At 37.0% G+C, this 18995-nt stretch overlaps 5 protein-coding genes and 1 non-coding gene across 9 annotated transcripts; 3 read left to right on the top strand and 3 right to left on the bottom strand.

Moving 5' to 3' along the window:
- The first annotated feature begins 461 nt into the window (after positions 1-461).
- Positions 462-9110, top strand: SS4 (starch synthase 4). 4 transcript variants are annotated; one of them, XM_012216692.4, is made up of 17 exons: positions 463-790; positions 873-1137; positions 1507-1560; positions 1860-1941; positions 2119-3181; positions 3265-3316; positions 4567-4689; positions 4773-4848; positions 4930-5114; positions 5210-5404; positions 5490-5561; positions 6647-6856; positions 7486-7611; positions 7787-7936; positions 8076-8137; positions 8234-8309; positions 8517-9110. In XM_012216692.4, the coding sequence occupies exons 1-17, from the start codon at positions 639-641 to the stop codon at positions 8697-8699; spliced, it is 3126 nt and encodes a 1041-aa protein (XP_012072082.1). In that variant the 5' UTR covers positions 463-638; the 3' UTR covers positions 8700-9110. The 4 variants fall into 4 exon arrangements, 3 of the variants coding, with proteins under 3 accessions (XP_020535017.1, XP_012072082.1, XP_012072081.1); XM_012216691.4 differs by having other exon boundaries at positions 464-790; positions 870-1137; XR_016318775.1 differs by lacking the exons at positions 8076-8137; positions 8234-8309; positions 8517-9110 and having other exon boundaries at positions 462-790; positions 870-1137; positions 7490-7611; positions 7787-7805.
- Positions 9111-9349: 239 nt separating this feature from the next.
- On the bottom strand, positions 9350-10309 carry LOC105633971 (chlorophyll a-b binding protein of LHCII type I, chloroplastic). The gene has a single exon (XM_012216690.4). It carries the CDS (start codon positions 10236-10238, stop codon positions 9441-9443), a length of 798 nt encoding a protein of 265 aa, XP_012072080.1. The 5' UTR covers positions 10239-10309; the 3' UTR covers positions 9350-9440.
- A 1343-nt stretch (positions 10310-11652) lies between these two features.
- Positions 11653-12630, top strand: LOC105633970 (chlorophyll a-b binding protein of LHCII type I, chloroplastic). Its single transcript, XM_012216689.4, has one exon. The coding sequence runs from the start codon at positions 11721-11723 to the stop codon at positions 12516-12518; it is 798 nt and encodes a 265-aa protein (XP_012072079.3). The 5' UTR covers positions 11653-11720; the 3' UTR covers positions 12519-12630.
- A 136-nt stretch (positions 12631-12766) lies between these two features.
- Positions 12767-13942, top strand: LOC149492366 (uncharacterized). Its single transcript, XM_089716156.1, has one exon. The coding sequence runs from the start codon at positions 13083-13085 to the stop codon at positions 13788-13790; it is 708 nt and encodes a 235-aa protein (XP_089572282.1). The 5' UTR covers positions 12767-13082; the 3' UTR covers positions 13791-13942.
- A 125-nt stretch (positions 13943-14067) lies between these two features.
- On the bottom strand, positions 14068-18204 carry FLS2 (Leucine-rich receptor-like protein kinase family protein). Its single transcript, XM_012216686.4, has 2 exons — positions 14903-18204; positions 14068-14800 (listed from the first exon to the last, which is right to left on the bottom strand). The coding sequence occupies exons 1-2, from the start codon at positions 18057-18059 to the stop codon at positions 14460-14462; spliced, it is 3498 nt and encodes a 1165-aa protein (XP_012072076.2). The 5' UTR covers positions 18060-18204; the 3' UTR covers positions 14068-14459.
- A 487-nt stretch (positions 18205-18691) lies between these two features.
- On the bottom strand, positions 18692-18771 carry TRNAL-UAG (transfer RNA leucine (anticodon UAG)). The gene has a single exon. It is a non-coding gene; the product is annotated as a tRNA-Leu (tRNA).
- Positions 18772-18995: the final 224 nt, after the last annotated feature.

Raw genomic sequence — 18995 nt, 5'->3', positions numbered from 1 at the left:
TATAAATAGTAAAATTTTAAATGGATTCAAATTTAAATATTTAAATGGATATTTAAATATATTTGAATATAACAAGAGAGATACTTACCGAAAAAGTTTACCTTAGACATTGTTACATATTAAAAAAATTATGAAATTATTTAAATTTCAAAATTTTTAGTGATACCATGATTTGATGTATTACGATTTTCAAAGATTTAATTAGATCTGATTAGTAACCAGCAAATAAAAAATTACTGTAAATCATAAAGGCAGCACTACTGTACACATAAGAACAGATAACAATAATGTTACCATCACACATCACCGTTTATATCCACACGACAAATTGAAAAGCGGATAAATGGGCTTTCGTTTCCTCACCCTCTTTGTGAGCCCACCATTCTCCACCGTTCGATTAAGATAACGTATAAGAAAAATATCAGTGGTAAAAGGTACTTAGTTTTTGTTCACACGTCCACGTATCCTCTTAATTCACGACTTTCCTTCAAACGAAAGAGATTCGAAAACTCCAGCAAAGGATATTTTATTAATTTTAATTTCGATGCTCTTGAACTCTTCCCTCACTTTCGCTTCTGTGTACAAAGCGGAGCAAGAGGGAGGGGCGCTTTTACCGGTTTTTCTGTGAAGAAACAACCATGGCGACGAAGCCATCAACGTGGTTTCTGAGCCAGGGATTTACCGCTTTCAACTGTAACCGTAACGAGAATAAGCAAACAACTGTTCGATTCTTCCTGCCTTCTCAAAAATTGCTTCCTGCTTCTTGCAAAATGCGGCAACGAAATTTTAGGTAAAAATTGATGGGACTCTGTAATTTTTACATTCCTTTTACTGATTGATGTTTTTTTTTTTTATGGAATTTGATACAGTAGGAGACAGCAAGTGAAGAAAGCGTCTCCTCAGCGGCCTACTACTACTGCAGATTTTCAGTCTTCTGGTGATGATGATTCTGAAGTTGAAGATGCTTCTGAAGTTCATGCTATTCCTTGCTTGAACAATGACTTTGGGGCTAATGATAGTGTTGATGCGGAATCTAATAGAAGTTCAAAAAATATGGAGAAGAATGTAGACGTGGAAAATATTAAGTTTGTTGATGCAAAAGATCTTTACAGTCTTACAGAGGAAATGAAATCTTTGGTACTGGTCTGATGGAATACTGAACTCGTTGTAATGTTGTGCATATTTTCTATTATTTACGTAATATGCTTGCAATTGCAGATTTTGTTGGGAAAATGGGGTTATAGCATTATGAATTTGTCATTTTAACTTCTAGTTAGTTGGCATGTTCTAAGTCGTTGTACCACAAAGAACTCTGAGGGCATTGCATAATAGCAAATTATATTCAAAAATTTGAATAGGTTGTTTCACAAAGATTTACTTGTTTTCATGTCATTTATCACGGGTATACACTTCAAGACTAATTATCTTCTTTGGAGATATAGTTGAGCATAGTTGTAGACAATTGTAGATGTCAAGTTAATGATGATTTTTCTTTTTGTCTCACAGGCCATAGATGGAGGAGAGAAGCTTTCTAGTATTCCTGATGAAATGAAACCTTCGGTATTCCTCTTTGCCAAGCCAATAAAAAGAAAATGATAAATCTGGGCTTTTGCTGTGTAGTTAAATGTTCTACGTGGCCTATTCCAGTGTACTTGTGCAACTATCCACATTAGCATAATTCCATTGGGAAGTTTGTTGCTTCACTCCAGTGTATTAGAATACAGATAAATATTTCATTTCTTCTTTACTTAGGTTTATTATTGAGTTTGTCCCTGATTTAGTTTTTGCTATAGTTTGCTTATGCTTGAGTAAGAAAACACAATGTTCATTAAAATTATATGTATTATTTCTATATTCAGGGCTTAAAAATAGAGGGCGGGGAGCAATTTTCACATGTCCGACTTGAGGATTTGATTGGCATGATAAGAAATGCAGAGAAAAGTAAGATATCTTTCTTTTTTCTTTTAAATGCATCTAGTTCTTTATTTTCGTTCATTTTTCATTCTAGAAATTTTCAGGGTCGTGTGCATGAATATATTTATAGTATCGACACAATCTAGTCATTTATATATAGATAGATGCATGCATGTTTATTCATCAGTGTCGAATGTTTGCTAGACATCCTTCTTCTCAATCAAGCTCGGGTCCATGCACTAGAAGATCTTGAAAGAATTCTTGCTGAGAAGGAAATATTGCAAGGGGAAATTAATGTTTTGGAGATGAGATTGGCAGAAACTGATGCAAGAATGAAGGTTGCTGCCCAAGAAAAGATACATGTGGAACTCATGGGGGATCAGTTAGAGAAGCTAAAGAATGAACTGACTTATAGGGGAGAAAACCAGGACAAACTTTTGAATGAGGAGCCCTCCTTGCTTCAAAATAGTAGTGTTGATTATCTTAGTGAGGAGCTTAATTTATTGAGGGCAGAGAATTCATCCCTGAAAAATGATATGGAAGCACTTAAGAGGGAGCTTAGTGATGTTAAGGATACAGATGAACGTGTTATAACACTGGAGAAAGAGCGCATGTTGTTGGAGTCCTCTCTGAAAGACCTGGAGTCCAAAATGTCCACTTCTCAGGAAGATGTTTCAAAATTATCTAGCCTAAAAGTTGAATGCAAAGACTTATGGGAAAAAGTGGAAAATTTGCAAGCCTTGCTTGAGAAGGCAACAAAACAAGCAGATCAGGCTATTCTAGTGTTACAGCAAAACCAGGAGCTCAGAAAGAAGGTTGATAAATTGGAAGAATCCTTGGAAGAAGCCAATGTCTACAAGCTATCGTCAGAAAAATTGCAGCAATCTAATGAACTAATGCAGCAAAAGATAAAATTATTGGAGGAACGTCTTCAAAGGTCTGATGAAGAAATAGGTTCTTATGTCCAAGTATATCAAGAATCTGTACAGGAATTTCAAGATACACTTAATACTTTGAAAGAACAAAGCAAGAAAAAGGCACTAGATCAACCTGTAGATGATATGCCTTGGGAATTTTGGAGTCGTTTATTGCTTATGATTGATGGTTGGGTGCTTGAGGAAAAATTATCAAAAGAAAATGCAAAGCTGTTGAGAGATATGGTGTGGAAAAGAGATAGGCGCGTTTGTGATGCTTACTTGGAATGCAGGGAAAAGAATGACCGTGAAGCTGTTTCCACGTTTCTCAAGCTCACATCATCACCAGCAAGGTAATAGCTTTAAGTAGAACATTTCAGCAATTTTGCTTTTTTTTTTTTTTTTCTTCCTAATTTGTTTCTTTCTTGATCTGTAGTTCAGGATTGCATGTCATTCATATTGCTGCAGAGATGGCACCAGTTGCTAAGGTAAACTTAACTTGGTCAAATTCTCTTTGTGAGCTTTTGGCATCTTTTGGCATTTTTTAATGTTTATTCTTTAAGTTTCTTTCCCTGTGCCAATTTCTTATTATGTTGCTAAGTACTCAGCTGTTTTGGAATCTCATTTAATGTTATTTGAAATGCTGTCACATATGAATGTTTCTCAGACAAATGCGGTTTTCATATATTTTTGCATTTTAAGCAAAATATAAACTAAAGAGACATTTAGCAATGTATATCACACTCCTCTGTACTTTGTCACTGTCACAAATAGAGCATTTGTGTTGAAGTACTAATTAGGTCTTTAGAAGTGAAACAGAGGCTACTTTTTCTTTACTTCTGGAAACATACACATTATCCAATTGATTTAGTTAAGTTACAATTGTCCAAAAACAAGTTACTGATACTGGTAGGGGGCAGGAGAAGGTTAGATAGTTCTTATGCATCCTTTTCTTCTTCTTTATTATAGAGGTGCACACATGAAGCATAGTACACATGAAGCACATTTCCTGATCCTCTTTGGATTGCCATTTGGCCACAGGCATCAGTGCCTTATCAAAGTTGCAGGATAGATATCATTTAGTATTTGCGAAATCAATGCAAAAAAGTTTGTGCCGTTGCAGTGGTTTTGAACCTCCTGGCAGTTTTATCATCGATATGCTGTCGTCTTCAATCACTTGCAGTGGTCTTGCAGTGAATGATTCTTTCTGTTCATACATTGCAGTTGGCTTTACCACTATCCCACTCTGTAACACGTATCTGTGTCAATGCATCTGCGCATGGCAGGGAAACTTGCTCATCAGGTGTTTTAAAATGTGTATAATAAAAATTTGTATCTATTTGTATCTAATTACCCAATATATGATACAGATTATGTGACCAATTTGCCTGTACTCTAGGTTTTCTTCATTTCATTTTTAAGGTATAATTTAGCAAATGTTGCTAGTGAAGTTGCTAATTTCTTCAGCACTACCCCACTCTGTTTGCATATCTGTGCCAATGCATCTGCGCATGGCAGGGAAACTTGCTCCTTAGGTGTTTTAAAATGTGATAATAAAAATTTGTATCTAACTATCCAATATATGATACAGGTTATGTGACCAATTCGCCTGTACTACAGGTTTTCTTCATTTCATATTTAAGGCCGAAGTTGGCAAATCTTGCTAGTGAAGTTGCTAAGTTTGGGTAGATCTAGGCTATTTATTCTTACCATTAACAGTATATCCATATTTTTACAGGTTGGTGGTTTGGGAGATGTTGTGACTGGTCTTGGAAAAGCACTGCAAAAGAGAGGACATCTTGTGGAAATTATTCTGCCTAAATACGATTGCATGCAATATGATGGTATTGGCAATTTGAGGGTAATGCTAAAATTTTGAATTGTGCAACAATTGAAAAGATATGTATTTTATGAATATTTTCAGTAATCTGATTACTTGTACAGGCTCTAGATGTGGTCGTGGAATCATATTTTGATGGCAAATTATACAAAAATAAAATATGGGTTGGCACCATTGAAGGTTTATGATCTTTTTATTGGTTTAATTTCTGCAGTTTCTTTAAGCAATATATTTTAATCATGGATTTTTTTTTTCATGCAGGTCTTCCTGTTTATTTTATTGAGCCTCATCACCCTAACAAGTTTTTCTGGAGAGGGCAGTTTTATGGGGAGCATGATGATTTCAAACGCTTTTCATTTTTCAGCCGAGCTGCACTTGAGTTGCTTCTTCAAGCCGGCAAAAAACCAGACATAATTCATTGCCATGACTGGCAGACAGCCTTTGTTGTATGATTGATTAAAATTCTATGTTGCCTTGTATTTTCTTTCTGTGCCTGATTCAATCATTTTATTACAATTGAAACTCTTATGTGCTATTTCAGGCGCCACTTTACTGGGATATTTACGCCCCCAAAGGATTGAATTCAGCTAGAATTTGCTTTACATGTCATAACTTTGAGTATCAAGGGACTGCACCTGCATCAGAGCTGGTATCTTGTGGACTTGATGTCCAGGAGCTAAATAGACCAGATAGGATGCAGGACAACTCAGCACATGATAGGATCAATCCTGTTAAGGTATTGATATTCTTATTCAATTGTAGTTGACATCTTTGTTAGTGGAACCATCCACCCCCTGTCCTCACTTGTTTCCGTTCTCCAGGGTGCAGTGGTGTTCTCAAACATTGTCACAACTGTATCACCCACCTATGCACAAGAGGTGCGAACTGCTGAGGTATGAATTCTTCCTTATAGTTGTTTCTTAGCTGAAAAATTTTTCTCTCATATTCTGATGAGATATTATACATAAATAATCTGAAAAGTGGAGTTTCCTTTGATTTCATGTTTCAGCTGTGTGTCAAATTTTTGATTAGTGAGCACAACTTATGCAAGAAAATTTTTCAACAGTGTCCAAATGTATTCCCTAATTATATATCTAAGCAGTAGTTGTTTCTAGGGCTTGTAAAAGATTAAGTGTATACACAAATATTCTGCTTTTAGCTTCTATAACTTATTTGTTCTGGTGCCCTTAGAAATATATAAATGCATAGCAATTCACAAATTGCAGTCATGTTTTCTTTTTTTTTTTTTTTTAAATTGTACTGAGAACCAAGGGTCTCTTTTATAATATCATGTAGCTGCACTTCATCTGTCATGTTTAATATACAACAACAATAACAGCCAAGCCTTAGTCCCAAACTAGTTGGGTTCAGCTATAAGAATCCTCTGTTTCCAATATCTGCTCTGATCCAAATTAATCGGAAAAACTTATAAATACTTTTTATAAAAAAATAACTATCAGCCGTAAAATTTTCTGGGTAGGAATTTTCTTCTGCACAGAAAAAATCATTCATATGCTATAATATGCTATAATAATTGAAACTTCTGCATCATTTGCAACCAAGTGTGTAATTGCTTTATTTTGGTGCCATATGGTCCCCTCCCTCACTTTCAGTAGAAATTTATTTTTTCCATTAGAATTTTTTGATGTTGCACCTACAAGAGGAAAAACTATGTGGAAAAGAAAACGAAGATAACATTTGGAATGACCAAATGTTGTATCTAAAATGATGTTACAATCACGTGTCATTCACATAACTCTATCAAGGCATCTATAGTTAAACTAGTGTAATATTTTGGGTTTATTTCTCCAGCCTTTGTGATAAAAGTTAATCATGAGGATTGGAAACCACATATTAGTCTGCAAGACTATTAGCAGTGAATGAGTGATTCTTTCACCGAACATTATTCTTGAAGTTTGCTCCCTTTTATTGATTTCTGCTCAAAGTTCTCTATATAAGTTTCTTTCATATTTTACAGGGTGGAAGAGGCCTCCATTCAACTCTTAATTTTCATGCCAAGAAGTTTATTGGAATCCTTAATGGAATTGATACCGATTCATGGAATCCTATGACAGATTCATTTCTCAAAGTTCAGTACAGTTCTAATGATCTTCAAGGCAAAACAGAAAACAAATTAGCTATAAGAAGGCATCTCGGGCTATCTACTGCAGATGCTAAGCGGCCATTGGTATTCTTCCTTCAAAAGTACTGAAAGATTCATTTTTCTTTTTTGAAATGGTTGGACTTTAATTTTTTTCTGGGTATCATAATTAGCAATTTTACACTGATACTGTTGCGTCAATGCATTACCAACCAATTATCTCATTCACCACTTTTATTGATCCTATGACATCAGCCGACCATGTAGTAATATACATTGAGCAGTAATATGTCAAGATTATTTCATGATACTTTGACGAATAGTAAAAGGATCTTTCTTGCATGCAGCATGGAACTGCAACTTACAGGGGCTCTTATTCTTATTCTTTTAATTTTTATGTAGTAAGGATTTTATTTTAATGCTTAGTATTCCACGGCCAAGTGTGAAGAAAATATATTTGATTTTGGTTTGTATCAAATCGTTTCAATGTTCCTTTTATATCAGGTTAGCATTCAAATAATTTATTTTATTTGTTGGAGTAAATGATATATTGTAATACTGAGACTGTAAGGAAGCTCATGAGCACCAATACCATGTGAATGTTACACTCTTCCTTGTGTAATTTTAATTCTGCATATGGGGTCATCTCAGACATTTGTTTCCTGGATGAATCTACTTCCATTTTTTAAAATCATATTTTGTATTTTATTGAATAGGTAGGCTGTATAACAAGATTGGTGCCGCAGAAAGGTGTACATCTTATTAGACATGCAATATACCGAACTTTGGAGTTGGGTGGACAATTTGTACTTCTTGGCTCAAGCCCAGTTGCTCATATTCAGGTGATCTTTTATTTTATTTTATTTTGTTTCTGCTGCAAAACACATTCAATGCCCTGCATTTTACAGATATTTTGGATTGATATCTTATTTGATCACATATATATATATATGTGTGTGTGTGTGCGTGTGTGTGTGGTCAACTTTCTCCTGGCTGATTTACTCATTTCTTTTGTAGAGGGAGTTTGAGGGTATTGCAAACCATTTTCAGAATCATGAGCACATTCGGCTGATATTGAAGTACGATGATTCTCTTGCCCATTCCATTTATGCAGCATCTGACATGTTTATCATCCCTTCTATCTTTGAGCCTTGTGGCCTTACACAGGTAAAGTCATCAATCATTGCTTGTGCAAGTTTTCTGGAATGGCAAACACCTTTTTTTTTTTTTTTTTTGTGCCTATACATCAATTTCAAATGCAAACACATTTAAACTCTTCATTTTCTACATCTATAATGTTCTGCAGATGATAGCAATGAGATATGGCTCCATACCCATTGCAAGAAAAACTGGGGGTCTAAATGATAGGTAGCGAACTTTGTATATCTTTTTCTTTTTTTTGTGCATGATATCATTATTTTAAAGTAACATTACTCTACACTCTTGACTTCCATTTTGCTGTAGTGTTTTTGATGTTGATGATGATGCAATTCCTCTCCAATTTCGAAATGGATTTACATTCCTGACTCCTGATGAACAGGTAATACCTAGGCTGCGTACTTCTCATCTACCTTGAGTGACTAGTCACTTCCGTAGGCCTGCACTGGCCATGATAAAGCCAATAATATCATCTACACAATGGATTAATTTCTTCGTCTGAAATTGTCTGATTTGCATTAAACATTCTTATTTCGGGCTACTATTCTGATCATCTGATGGATAAAAAACATTTGATTGACATTTGTAGGGAATAAATGGAGCTTTAGAACGTGCATTTAATTACTATAGGAATAATCCTGAGGGCTGGCAGGAGCTTGTTCAGAAGGACATGAATATAGATTTCAGTTGGGAATCTTCAGCGTCACAGTATGAGGATCTCTATGCAAATTCAGTGGCCAGAGCAAGGGCGGCAGCAAGTCGTGGGGCTTAACCATGGTAAAATAAGCTCTCATGGAAGCCGTGCTCGAGTTAGCTTCATTTATGGATGCGAATATATTGAGACCACTAAGAGAACTGAGCTATCAAAGTGTCTCAGATTAAATTTACGGTTTTAACCAAGGTTGAAACTGGACGCAGCCTGCTGGAATCAGCATGTCTTGTAGCGTTGTAGGGAAGGAGGTTGTGAGATGGAGGGTTATAGAAGACCGCACAATTCTTTTGTTCATAAAATAACATTACAATAAGTTATAGCAATATACTCGAGAAAATTCACATTTGATGCTTACTACATATCAGACAAAAAAAAGGTCTGAGTTCATATTTCCCGATGAGCTTTATTGTATATTTATGGCATTTAGATTGGAATCAATTATTTTCTGGGAATAAGACAGCGGTTGTCGAAGTGAAGAAGCATCAAATAATTATGTTTTGGAATAACTCCGTAAAAATCAGTTTTCTGGAGAAGTTTCAATTTTTTTAACCCAAAGAAATAAATTTTTGATAATATAATTAAAAAAAAAATTAAATATTTGATTTAAATGAAATGTAATAAAATGATTTGATTTTTGAACAAATAATATATTATTTCCAAATTCAGGCCTAATTTTCATTATCCCTTACTTTTGCAAGATAAATCACGCATTTTGGCACGCAAAATTCACATCATGCTTTCATTAGTCGACAACAAATTTACATCATACAGTTCCATTACTGAAATCGAACACACAATTGCTCACTTTCCGGGGACGAAGTTTGTGGCATAAGCCCAGGCGTTGTTGTTGACTGGGTCAGCCAAGTGGTCAGCCAAGTTCTCCAATGGACCCTTTCCAGTCACAATGGCTTGAACAAAGAATCCAAACATAGAGAACATAGCCAATCTACCATTCTTGATTTCCTTTACCTTAAGCTCAGCAAATGCTTCCGGGTCATCAGCTAAACCCAATGGGTCAAAGCTTCCACCTGGGTAGATTGGGTCTGTTACCTCACCGAGAGGTCCACCGGCAACTCTGTAACCCTCAACAGCACCCATCAACACTACCTGGCAAGCCCAAATAGCCAAGATACTTTGAGCATGGATCAAGCTTGGGTTACCCAAGTAGTCAAGACCACCCTCACTGAAGATTTGAGCTCCGGCCTTGAACCACACAGCCTCGCCGAATTTGACACCGTTGCGAGCCAAGAGCTCAGGGAAGACGCATCCGAGAGCTCCAAGCATAGCCCATCTGCAGTGGATCACTTCTAGCTCACGGTTCTTAGCAAAGGTCTCTGGATCAGCAGAAAGCCCAGCAGTGTCCCAGCCATAGTCACCAGGGAACTCACCGGTCAAGTAGGATGGGGGCTCACCAGAGAATGGTCCCAAGTACTTAACACGGTCTGGGCCGTACCATGGGCTGCCAGAGGAAACATTCTTGGAGGCGGTTTTCCTCATTGTAACACGGCCGTTGCCCATGAGCTCAGGGGCAGAGGGGCCGAGCTTCACCGCCTTGCCGGCTAATGAAGGGGAGGAGAGAGCCATTGTAGAGGTAGCCATTCTTAGAGTAGACGTGTATAGGTGTTTGATAGGCTTTTGGAGTTGCTGGAACGATGGAAGAAAGAAATGGGTTTGGTGGGAATTTATAGCGGGTTGGGTGTGGATTTCCTTATCTTAATGGATGTCGTAAGAGTTTGGGGCCGGAAATTCTTATCTAAGAGTATCTAAATCTCAAATTTCATTGGAGACTCAAGATTTTGGTACTTGTTGTGATTTATCCTACTACATGGCACTCTTTAGACCACCAGCATTTTGGATTCATTTCTCAGCGATAACCAATGTAGTGGTTCCACGTTTCCGTTGGTACAGCCATCGCATCATCCAGTTGTCAGTTTTGAAAAAATAATAATAGCTGAGAAGTCGTATCCAATCTCTCTCTCTCTCTCTCGATACACATAAATTCACTATGTATTATTAGCTTTGCCTTTAATTTTATTAGAGTTTTGAGTTATTTTCAGTTTTTTATCTTGTAGATTTAACTTAAATAAGGTTATTTTTCAGTTTTTTTATGTCTGAATCTTTTTACTTAGTGAACCAAATTTCATGAAAGGAACATCTAGCAAGGGAAGCCTCATCAAAGCATTACTAAACTATCGCTTCAGATTGTGTATGGCCTTCTAAAATGACACCTATGTCTAATCGTGCCTATAAATGTTCTAGAAACTTCTTGTAATGTTGATATTGACATTGCTTTGAGATTATTATTATATGGATGATAATTTTAATTTTTTTAGCAAATATTTCTTTTACACTTATCTATGCTTCAGTCTGGAGGTGATATTTAGATAAACACAATAATAATAATAATAATAATAATAATAATAATTTTAAATTTTAAACTCTAAACTCTAAACCTTATTGATGAATTTTTATTTTTATTGATAGATATAGCTGCACATCTATTGTATATTGAAGATATCTTTCAAATGTAAAATATGAATTTAAAATTAGTTCTTTGTACTACTAAAAAAAAAATACAAATCGATATATATGCATTCAATACAAAGCACTAATTAATAATAACTAATAACCCTTTGTACAATAATTCCTTACACAAAACTTACATTTTTGACAATTCACCAAAATTTGAATTTTCAATAAAACTTGTAAAATAAGAAGCATGAAATATATTGTTGATGCGCACTTTTAAGTATAGATATATAGTAATATCCAAAAGGACACGTTGCAATTTTCTATTGGATCAAACTGCAACTTATAACATTGGCTGAGATTTTTGATACGCTATTGCACCTAAACAGACCAATATAGCGATAAGGGTGGTTTAGAGAGTGCCATGTTGACAAACAAATTGTCACCAACCAATGGGATTTCACTTATGGATCTCCCCCAAGATAAGGACCTTCTCCTCTAGCTGCCCATATATAGATATATTTATATATATATATACAAGCTAACGAAGCTCTATAACCACAAGCAAAGACACAAATCGATCAATACTTTCTATCCTTTCAATTCTATCAAATGGCTGCCTCTACAATGGCCCTTTCCTCTCCTTCACTCGCCGGCAAGGCGGTGAAGCTCGGCCCATCTCCTCCCGAGCTCATGGGCAATGGCCGTGTCACAATGAGGAAAACCGCCTCCAAGAATGTTTCCTCTGGCAGCCCATGGTACGGCCCAGACCGTGTGAAGTACTTGGGACCATTCTCTGGTGAGCCCCCATCCTACTTGACCGGTGAGTTCCCTGGTGACTATGGCTGGGATACTGCTGGACTTTCTGCTGACCCAGAGACTTTTGCTAAGAACCGTGAGCTAGAAGTGATCCACTGCAGATGGGCTATGCTTGGAGCTCTCGGATGCGTCTTCCCTGAGCTCTTGGCTCGCAACGGTGTCAAATTCGGCGAGGCTGTGTGGTTCAAGGCCGGAGCTCAAATCTTCAGTGAGGGTGGTCTTGACTACTTGGGAAACCCAAGCTTGATCCATGCTCAAAGTATCTTGGCTATTTGGGCTTGCCAGGTAGTGTTGATGGGTGCTGTTGAGGGTTACAGAGTTGCCGGTGGACCTCTCGGTGAGGTAACAGACCCAATCTACCCAGGTGGAAGCTTTGACCCATTGGGTTTGGCTGATGACCCGGAAGCATTTGCTGAGCTCAAGGTGAAGGAAATCAAGAATGGTAGGTTGGCTATGTTCTCTATGTTTGGATTCTTTGTTCAAGCCATTGTTACTGGAAAGGGTCCATTGGAGAACTTGGCTGACCACTTGGCCGACCCTGTCAACAACAACGCCTGGGCTTATGCCACAAACTTCGTCCCCGGAAAGTGAAAGGGAATTTGAGTTTCTGATGCTATAATTGGAGTAGACTAGTACTGCACAATCTGTAACAAATATCAACTAGACTCCATGGATTTTAATATAATTTTTTTAAAACTCGAAATTCTATTTTAATGTGGCAATTCTTGAAAGGTTTACGTGAGAAATATGGCATGGTTTCCAATAGAAGTGCAAGAAACACTGAGACAAATTAAAGCCAGAGACTAAAATATGAAATTTTCTTTTGTTGGATCCACTTGTGAATTGTGAATTTATAATTGGATTTTGTCCATAGAAGTTTGAATATCATTCCGTCAGTAACAAAATTTTCTCCCCGAAAAAAAAGAATCTATTCAAATTAATGGACACAATGGCATTGCTAAACATGTTACAGAAGATCATCGACATCTTCTCTCCAAAACTGCAAGGGAAAGAAAATTTTTATAAAGCAAACGACTTGTAGTTTCTGGAATATTTAAAACGACATTCTCAGATGATACGATACAAATACGCTATCCCATTGTTCGTTTCTCCACCTTTATTTCCGTTGGGGTTTTATCTTCAAGAAGAGGGAAGATGCGACCACCGTCTCTGCACTCCAATTTCTTCTCCTCCCTTAAACAAGTAGAGAAAAGATTGCAACTTGAAAGCCCAACACAGTCCATTAATTTTTCTCCATCACCACCAAAGGAGACATCAACACAATCTCTAAGCACACCCATGTATCTCCATATAGACCAAGAACTCGATACCAGCAGCTCAACGATTCTCCAAGAAAGCAGTGAGCCTCCATTAGCATTCCTCTCATCTTCTCCACACTCTTTATCACAAAACCTACTTCAAGAAATCCCCCAAGAACAGCCGATAACCATCAATCAAGATAAAACCAATGGTTTTGATGATATTCAATTGTTAATGCAGCTTCTGGGTTTGTCAGATTTTGAGCTAGGAAACCAGGAACAAGAAGAAAAAGAAGAAGAAGAAAAGAAAGAAAGGGTTTGTGATGAGTGTTGTGGATGTGAGGGTGGGTTATATGAGAAGATTGTTGGGGTCAAGGGACCCAAATGTAAAATCGAAGTGGAGAGATTAGAGAGGTGGATTAGGTACTTTTTACAAAATGGTGAAGGAGAGGAGAGGAAGGAGCCATTGAGGTTGGCTTTTTTGCTTTTGGGTAAGGCTGCTTTTGATGTGGAGAATGGTGGTGGGGGTGGTTTTGGTGGTTTGGAATTCCCTTCTACTATTGAGGAGTATTTGAAGTATGATCCACCAAAAGAATCAAACTGAGGCGGGCATCACATCTTCTTCTTTGGTTTTTTACTTTTATGTAAATTATATGGCATTGTAGCCAATTATTATATGCAGATACGTTACATCTGAGTGTTTTGTTTATTATTGTGATTTTACATCAATGATGATTATGTTATTATTAATTTGAATTCAATATTTAGTGTCTTTTGAATTGAATTATAACCTGTGAGTTAATTTGTCTTTTGGATTTCCTAGATGTTTTTTAAGTTTTCTAGATTATTATTATTATCATTTACTAGCTGCCTTTTGGTGTTTCCAAGCTATGTATTTGCATGACTATAAAAGTCTATGGTGTTGACAATTGAAATACATATAGAAAAACACTCTTGATCAAAAGTCCTCTCCTCCTCTTCCGTCCAACAGATTATGGAAATATTTTCGCATACAGTACTCCAAAGAGAAAATTCTCTTCGCTCATTGGTTATTGTGCATATTTGTGAAATTCTTAATCTTATGCTTATTTTCTGAACAAGATATTAATAGTTTTGCTTTGATTCACTGCCCACAAAAGTTACTGAGATCGAATTTTTGGCTCAATTTCCCTCTTCAAAACATGACAAGCGTTTGAACAAAATTCAGAATACAATGTGCAATTGAGTCTGTAGTGCAGGTATTCTTCCCACTCTTAGTATGCACTGCAGAAGTTCAGTATCTTGCACTTTTTAGCTTCTTGAGGGAAGCAAACACCTCATTCATGTTGGGTCGATCATCAGGATTTGGGTTGGTACAGCACAAGGCGAGCTTTAAGAGCTCTTTTATTGTTTCTTCCTCCTTGGACACGTTCATGGCAACCAAAGGATCTAAAACTTGAAGAAGTCCATTGATGCCATTGCTAAGGGCTTTCTCAATGAGTTGAGTTAGACTGATTGGTTGTCCATCCTCTTCAGTCAGTCCTGTTGGCCTTCGTTTCGTCAGGAACTCCATTACTAAAATCCCAAAGCTGAATACATCTACTTTAGTTGTGACCTTCCTCATGTATGCAAATTCTGAAATAAAATATGGAATCTGTTAATGGAAGTCAAACCATAGAAAAAGGCAGTAGCTATTAAAAATTAATATGATGAGGAGAAATGATTTTTAAAGGCTACCTGGTGCCAAGTAGCCTATGGTGCCTTGAAAAGCTGATGATGATGAAAGGCTACTGCCATTCTGGAGATGAACCCCTAGTATTCGGGATGTTCCAAAGTCACTCACATAGGCAACCCAATTACTATCCAACAGAACATTAGACGGTTTCAAGTCACAGTGAACAATGGGGTAGTCATAACCAGAATGCAAGTAATCCAGCCCACTTGCAATCGAAATACAGATGTCTATTCTCTCAGATAAAATCCACCTTGATTGATCAACATGATGATCATGGATGATGCTCTCCAAGCTCCCATTATTCATGTATTCCAGAACTAAAGCCTTTATTTTACCGCTCTCCCAGGCATAGCCAAGTACCTTAACTAGATTCTTGTGTCTCAGCTGGCTCAATGTTTTGACTTCTCTGTAGAAGCTCTTGTCAGATTCTGCAGGGAACTGCTGCAAATTCAGTTTCTTTACTGCTACAATCTGTCCATCTTCTAATTGACCTTTGTAAACAGTGCTCAAATTGCTGGCTCCAATTATTTTATCTTCGCTGAAGAAACTAGTAGCATTTTCTAATTCAATGGGCTCAAACCTTGTGAGTTTCAGTGCTGAAGCAAATCCTGGTTCTACATTCTCAATTCTTTCTGATCCAGGGTTTTTGTCTTTGGCACGTTGGAGGAGTAATGAAATCACTACCGCTAGAATGAGAAGCATGAAAACCACTCCAAGTGATATGAGAATCCACATTGTCTTCTTGGATAAGGAATGTGAACTCTTCCTGCTGCATGGTCTTTGAGATTTGGTCCCACAGAGATGAGGGTTTCCAATCAGACTGGAAGTGTTTATGTTTTTGAAAATGCCGGTCTTAGGAACTTGGCCTTCAAGTTCATTGAAACTAAGATTCAGATGTTGCAAGGCAGAAAGATTAGCAAAGCTCTCAGGTATTTTGCCCTTCAGCTGGTTCTGAGACAGGTCAAGGGTAGATAGATGTTTCAGTTCTCCCAAGCTTTCAGGGACTTGACCATCTAAATCATTTCTGGAGAGGTTTATGCTCGTAAGCACATTCAGTTGACTGAAAACTTTAGCAGGAATCGAACCAGAGAGTTTGTTCCCTGACAGATCAAGAGAGAACAAATTTCTGCAACCTCCAAGTCTTTCAGGAATGGTTCCTGAGAGATTATTGTTTGAGAGATCAATGGTTTGAACAACTTCCAACATTCCTAGCTCATTTGGAATATTTCCCTCCAAGAAATTGTGTGACAAATTGAGAAATATTGGTATATTTTTAATGCCTGCTATCACGGATCCAGGAATTGATCCTGTCAGATGGTTGTGAGAGAGATCAAGCGATGTGAGCCTATTGAGATGTCCCATACTTGTAGGAATGGACCCATTAAACATATTGCTTTGCAGGTCCAAGTACGAAAGCATTTCAAGTTTTGAGACAGCAGCTGGAATTGGACCTGTGAGCCTGTTAAGCCCCAGCATGAGAATAGTTAAATGTTTCAGTTCAAAAATATTCTCAGGAACTGCACCTTCTAGAGCATTGTCTTGCAAGGAAAGCCCTTGGAGGAGAGAAAGCTTGGATAATGTTAGTGGAATGGGGCCTGGAAACTTATTGCCGGCAAGTGATAAAGTAATCAGTTGACTTAAATTGCCAACCTGTAATGGAATGGGCCCCGCAAATGAATTGAAGCCGGCTTTCAAAGTTTGGAGGTTGTAGAGCTTACCAATCCCTGGTTTTAGCAATCCACTAAAATTGTTCTCAGCCAAACTTAAGAGAGCAAGATTGGAGCAGTTATAAATGTCATCAGGTATTTCCCCATATAGTTGATTCTGTCCAACAGATAGTCTTGTTACATTTTGCAACCGTCCCAAACCCCAGGGGAGTTTCCCAGTAAGTCTATTCTGAGCTAAATCTATGTATAAAAGCTTAGTACAATTGGTGATGCTAGAAGGAATAGATCCCTCAAGATGGTTAGAGCTTAGACTAAGGTTCCTCAAATTGTAAAGCATACCTATATTTGATGGAATCTTTCCTGTGAGGAGATTCATGCTAATGGACAAGTATGTTAAATTTGTCAGGTTTGTTATCGATGAAGGTATCTCCCCTGTAAACTTGTTTGAATGTAGTGTCAGCACCCGCATTGACCTCAAAAATCCTATCTCATGAGGTACTACTCCAGTTAACTGGTTCTCCGAGAGACCTAAATTGGTTAATGATATCAACTGGAATAAGGAGAGAGGAATTGTGGAATTTAGCCTATTTTTGTACAATCGCAATGTTTCTAATTGCCTCAAATTTCCGAGCTCTGAGGGAATGGCTCCAGTGAAATGATTGCTGTATAGTTCAAGATTGACAAGCTTCTTGCAGTGACTTAGTTCAGAAGGGATTTTGCCGACAAAGGAATTATTGAACAATACAAGGTACTCTAAGTTGGTCAAGTTTGCTATTTCTCTAGGTATTTCTCCAGACAAGCGATTTGCAGCAAGCTGTAAAATTTGCAAAGATTGCAACTTTCCAATGGAAACAGGTATTGAACCCACTAAGTTGTTTACATGTACCACAAAACTTTGCAAGTTAACTAAGTTGCCTATGTTTGTAGGTATTGTGCCAGTCAGGTTGTTATTATCGGCACCAAACGCTTGCAAGGAGGTGCAATTACAAATGCTTTCAGGAATGCTTCCATTCAAGAAATTACTACCTAAATCTGCATACTGCAGATTTTGAAGGTTTCCTAATACTGCATGAATCGGACCCGACAGATAATTTTGATAAAGAGAGAGACTAATCAGCTGGGAGCAAAGTCCCAGCTGAGGTGGAATATGACCAGTGAATAAATTTGAAGTTAAATCAAGAACCTGTAGTGCTGAAAGGTTTCCAAGAAATGGAGATATTTTCCCTTGCAGCTGCATCCCAAATAGAGAAATGGAAATGACGCGATTTGAGGAAGAATCGCAGACAATACCAGACCAGTTGCAGTGATGGCTTGCCTCTGTCCAATTAGCAAGTGCTTCAAGAGGGTCATCAGCTATTGCATTCTTGAATGCATTCAATGCCTCAATTTCAGATTCTAAGCTCGGTTCTGCAGAAATAACAGTAACAAGCAGAACAGAACAAATTATAACTATTTGTAAAGCCTTGTTTTGAATTTGAGACACCATTGCCATGAAAATGGTCAAAACTAGAGATGAAAATGAAAAGCTCAAGTTTAATGAAGCTGTTATATACTAAAAAAAATGGATCCACCAACCATTCATTGACCCAATACATCTCAGTCAATGTGACAGAGAGAAGTCAAAGAATGATCAAAATCAAACTGAAAATGGAATACTTCGAACCTTAACATAACTACAAATATTGACTACTGAGCTCATGGTATCATGACGAAACCCACCAGCCCACTTGTTCAAGAATCTATATAATGTATATCTCCAGAAGCATTGAAGAGAAAAAAAAAAGGTTAAAACCTCTTCTTTTTTAACTTGAAAGTTGACATTAAATATCTATTGAAGGCTCATTGGTGTTATGTTTACTAAGCTATTATTATTATTATTATATGTATGTCAACTGTTTGATATGAATTTAAGGTTAAGATTAAGATCCAATTTGATTGAATGGAACCCATAAAGTCTACTGGTTGAGTACTATAGATACAAGTTGCATATAAAGGCAAGAAAGTATGGGTTGGCTTTTGACTTGTACTTGGAGAACGGATAATGTGAACCGATTGAAAGATAGACTTGCTGACCTGTTATACATCGATTATTTAAAATACTAGTTACCAAAAAATTAATTATATTGACAGCTGTGGGATTTGAACCCACGCCCTTTCGGACCAGAGCCTAAATCTGGCGCCTTAGACCACTCGGCCAAACTGTCTGTTGTACATCATTCTCATTTAAAATTGAGTTACATATATTTTTGTTTTTATTTCAACAGGCCAGTTTTCTTTTTTTTTTTTTTTTTTTATATCATATATTTCGTGTCTTATGATTAATTGTAAAATGTTTAAATAAAAGAATATATTTCGTAAGAAAAAAAATCAACCTAGCCCGCAGATGTTTTTTTTTAGTTCGATATGTAATCAACTAATCATTTGTTTC

This window comes from Jatropha curcas, chromosome 11, assembly GCF_041381405.1.
Source record: "Jatropha curcas cultivar XTBG-Jc1 chromosome 11, XTBG_Jcur_1.0, whole genome shotgun sequence".
NCBI lineage: Eukaryota > Viridiplantae > Streptophyta > Magnoliopsida > Malpighiales > Euphorbiaceae > Jatropha > Jatropha curcas.
Note: the sequence above shows the minus strand (reverse complement) of the source record. Positions and strands in the feature narration are given on the sequence as shown.

Excerpts from the sequence above, each read along its gene's own strand:
- LOC149492366 (XM_089716156.1), top strand. The coding sequence starts at position 13,083 with ATGCGACCACCGTCTCTGCACTCCAATTTCTTCTCCTCCCTTAAACAA.
- LOC105633970 (XM_012216689.4), top strand. The coding sequence starts at position 11,721 with ATGGCTGCCTCTACAATGGCCCTTTCCTCTCCTTCACTCGCCGGCAAG.
- SS4 (XM_012216691.4), top strand. The coding sequence starts at position 639 with ATGGCGACGAAGCCATCAACGTGGTTTCTGAGCCAGGGATTTACCGCT. Across the intron at positions 4,690-4,772 it reads ATGGTATTGGCAATTTGAGG|GCTCTAGATGTGGTCGTGGA; the intron begins GTAATGCTAAAA and ends TTACTTGTACAG. Across the intron at positions 7,937-8,075 it reads AGCCTTGTGGCCTTACACAG|ATGATAGCAATGAGATATGG; the intron begins GTAAAGTCATCA and ends AATGTTCTGCAG.
- LOC105633971 (XM_012216690.4), bottom strand. The coding sequence starts at position 10,238 with ATGGCTACCTCTACAATGGCTCTCTCCTCCCCTTCATTAGCCGGCAAG.
- FLS2 (XM_012216686.4), bottom strand. The coding sequence starts at position 18,059 with ATGGCAATGGTGTCTCAAATTCAAAACAAGGCTTTACAAATAGTTATA. Across the intron at positions 14,801-14,902 it reads CATAGGCTACTTGGCACCAG|AATTTGCATACATGAGGAAG; the intron begins GTAGCCTTTAAA and ends ATTTTATTTCAG.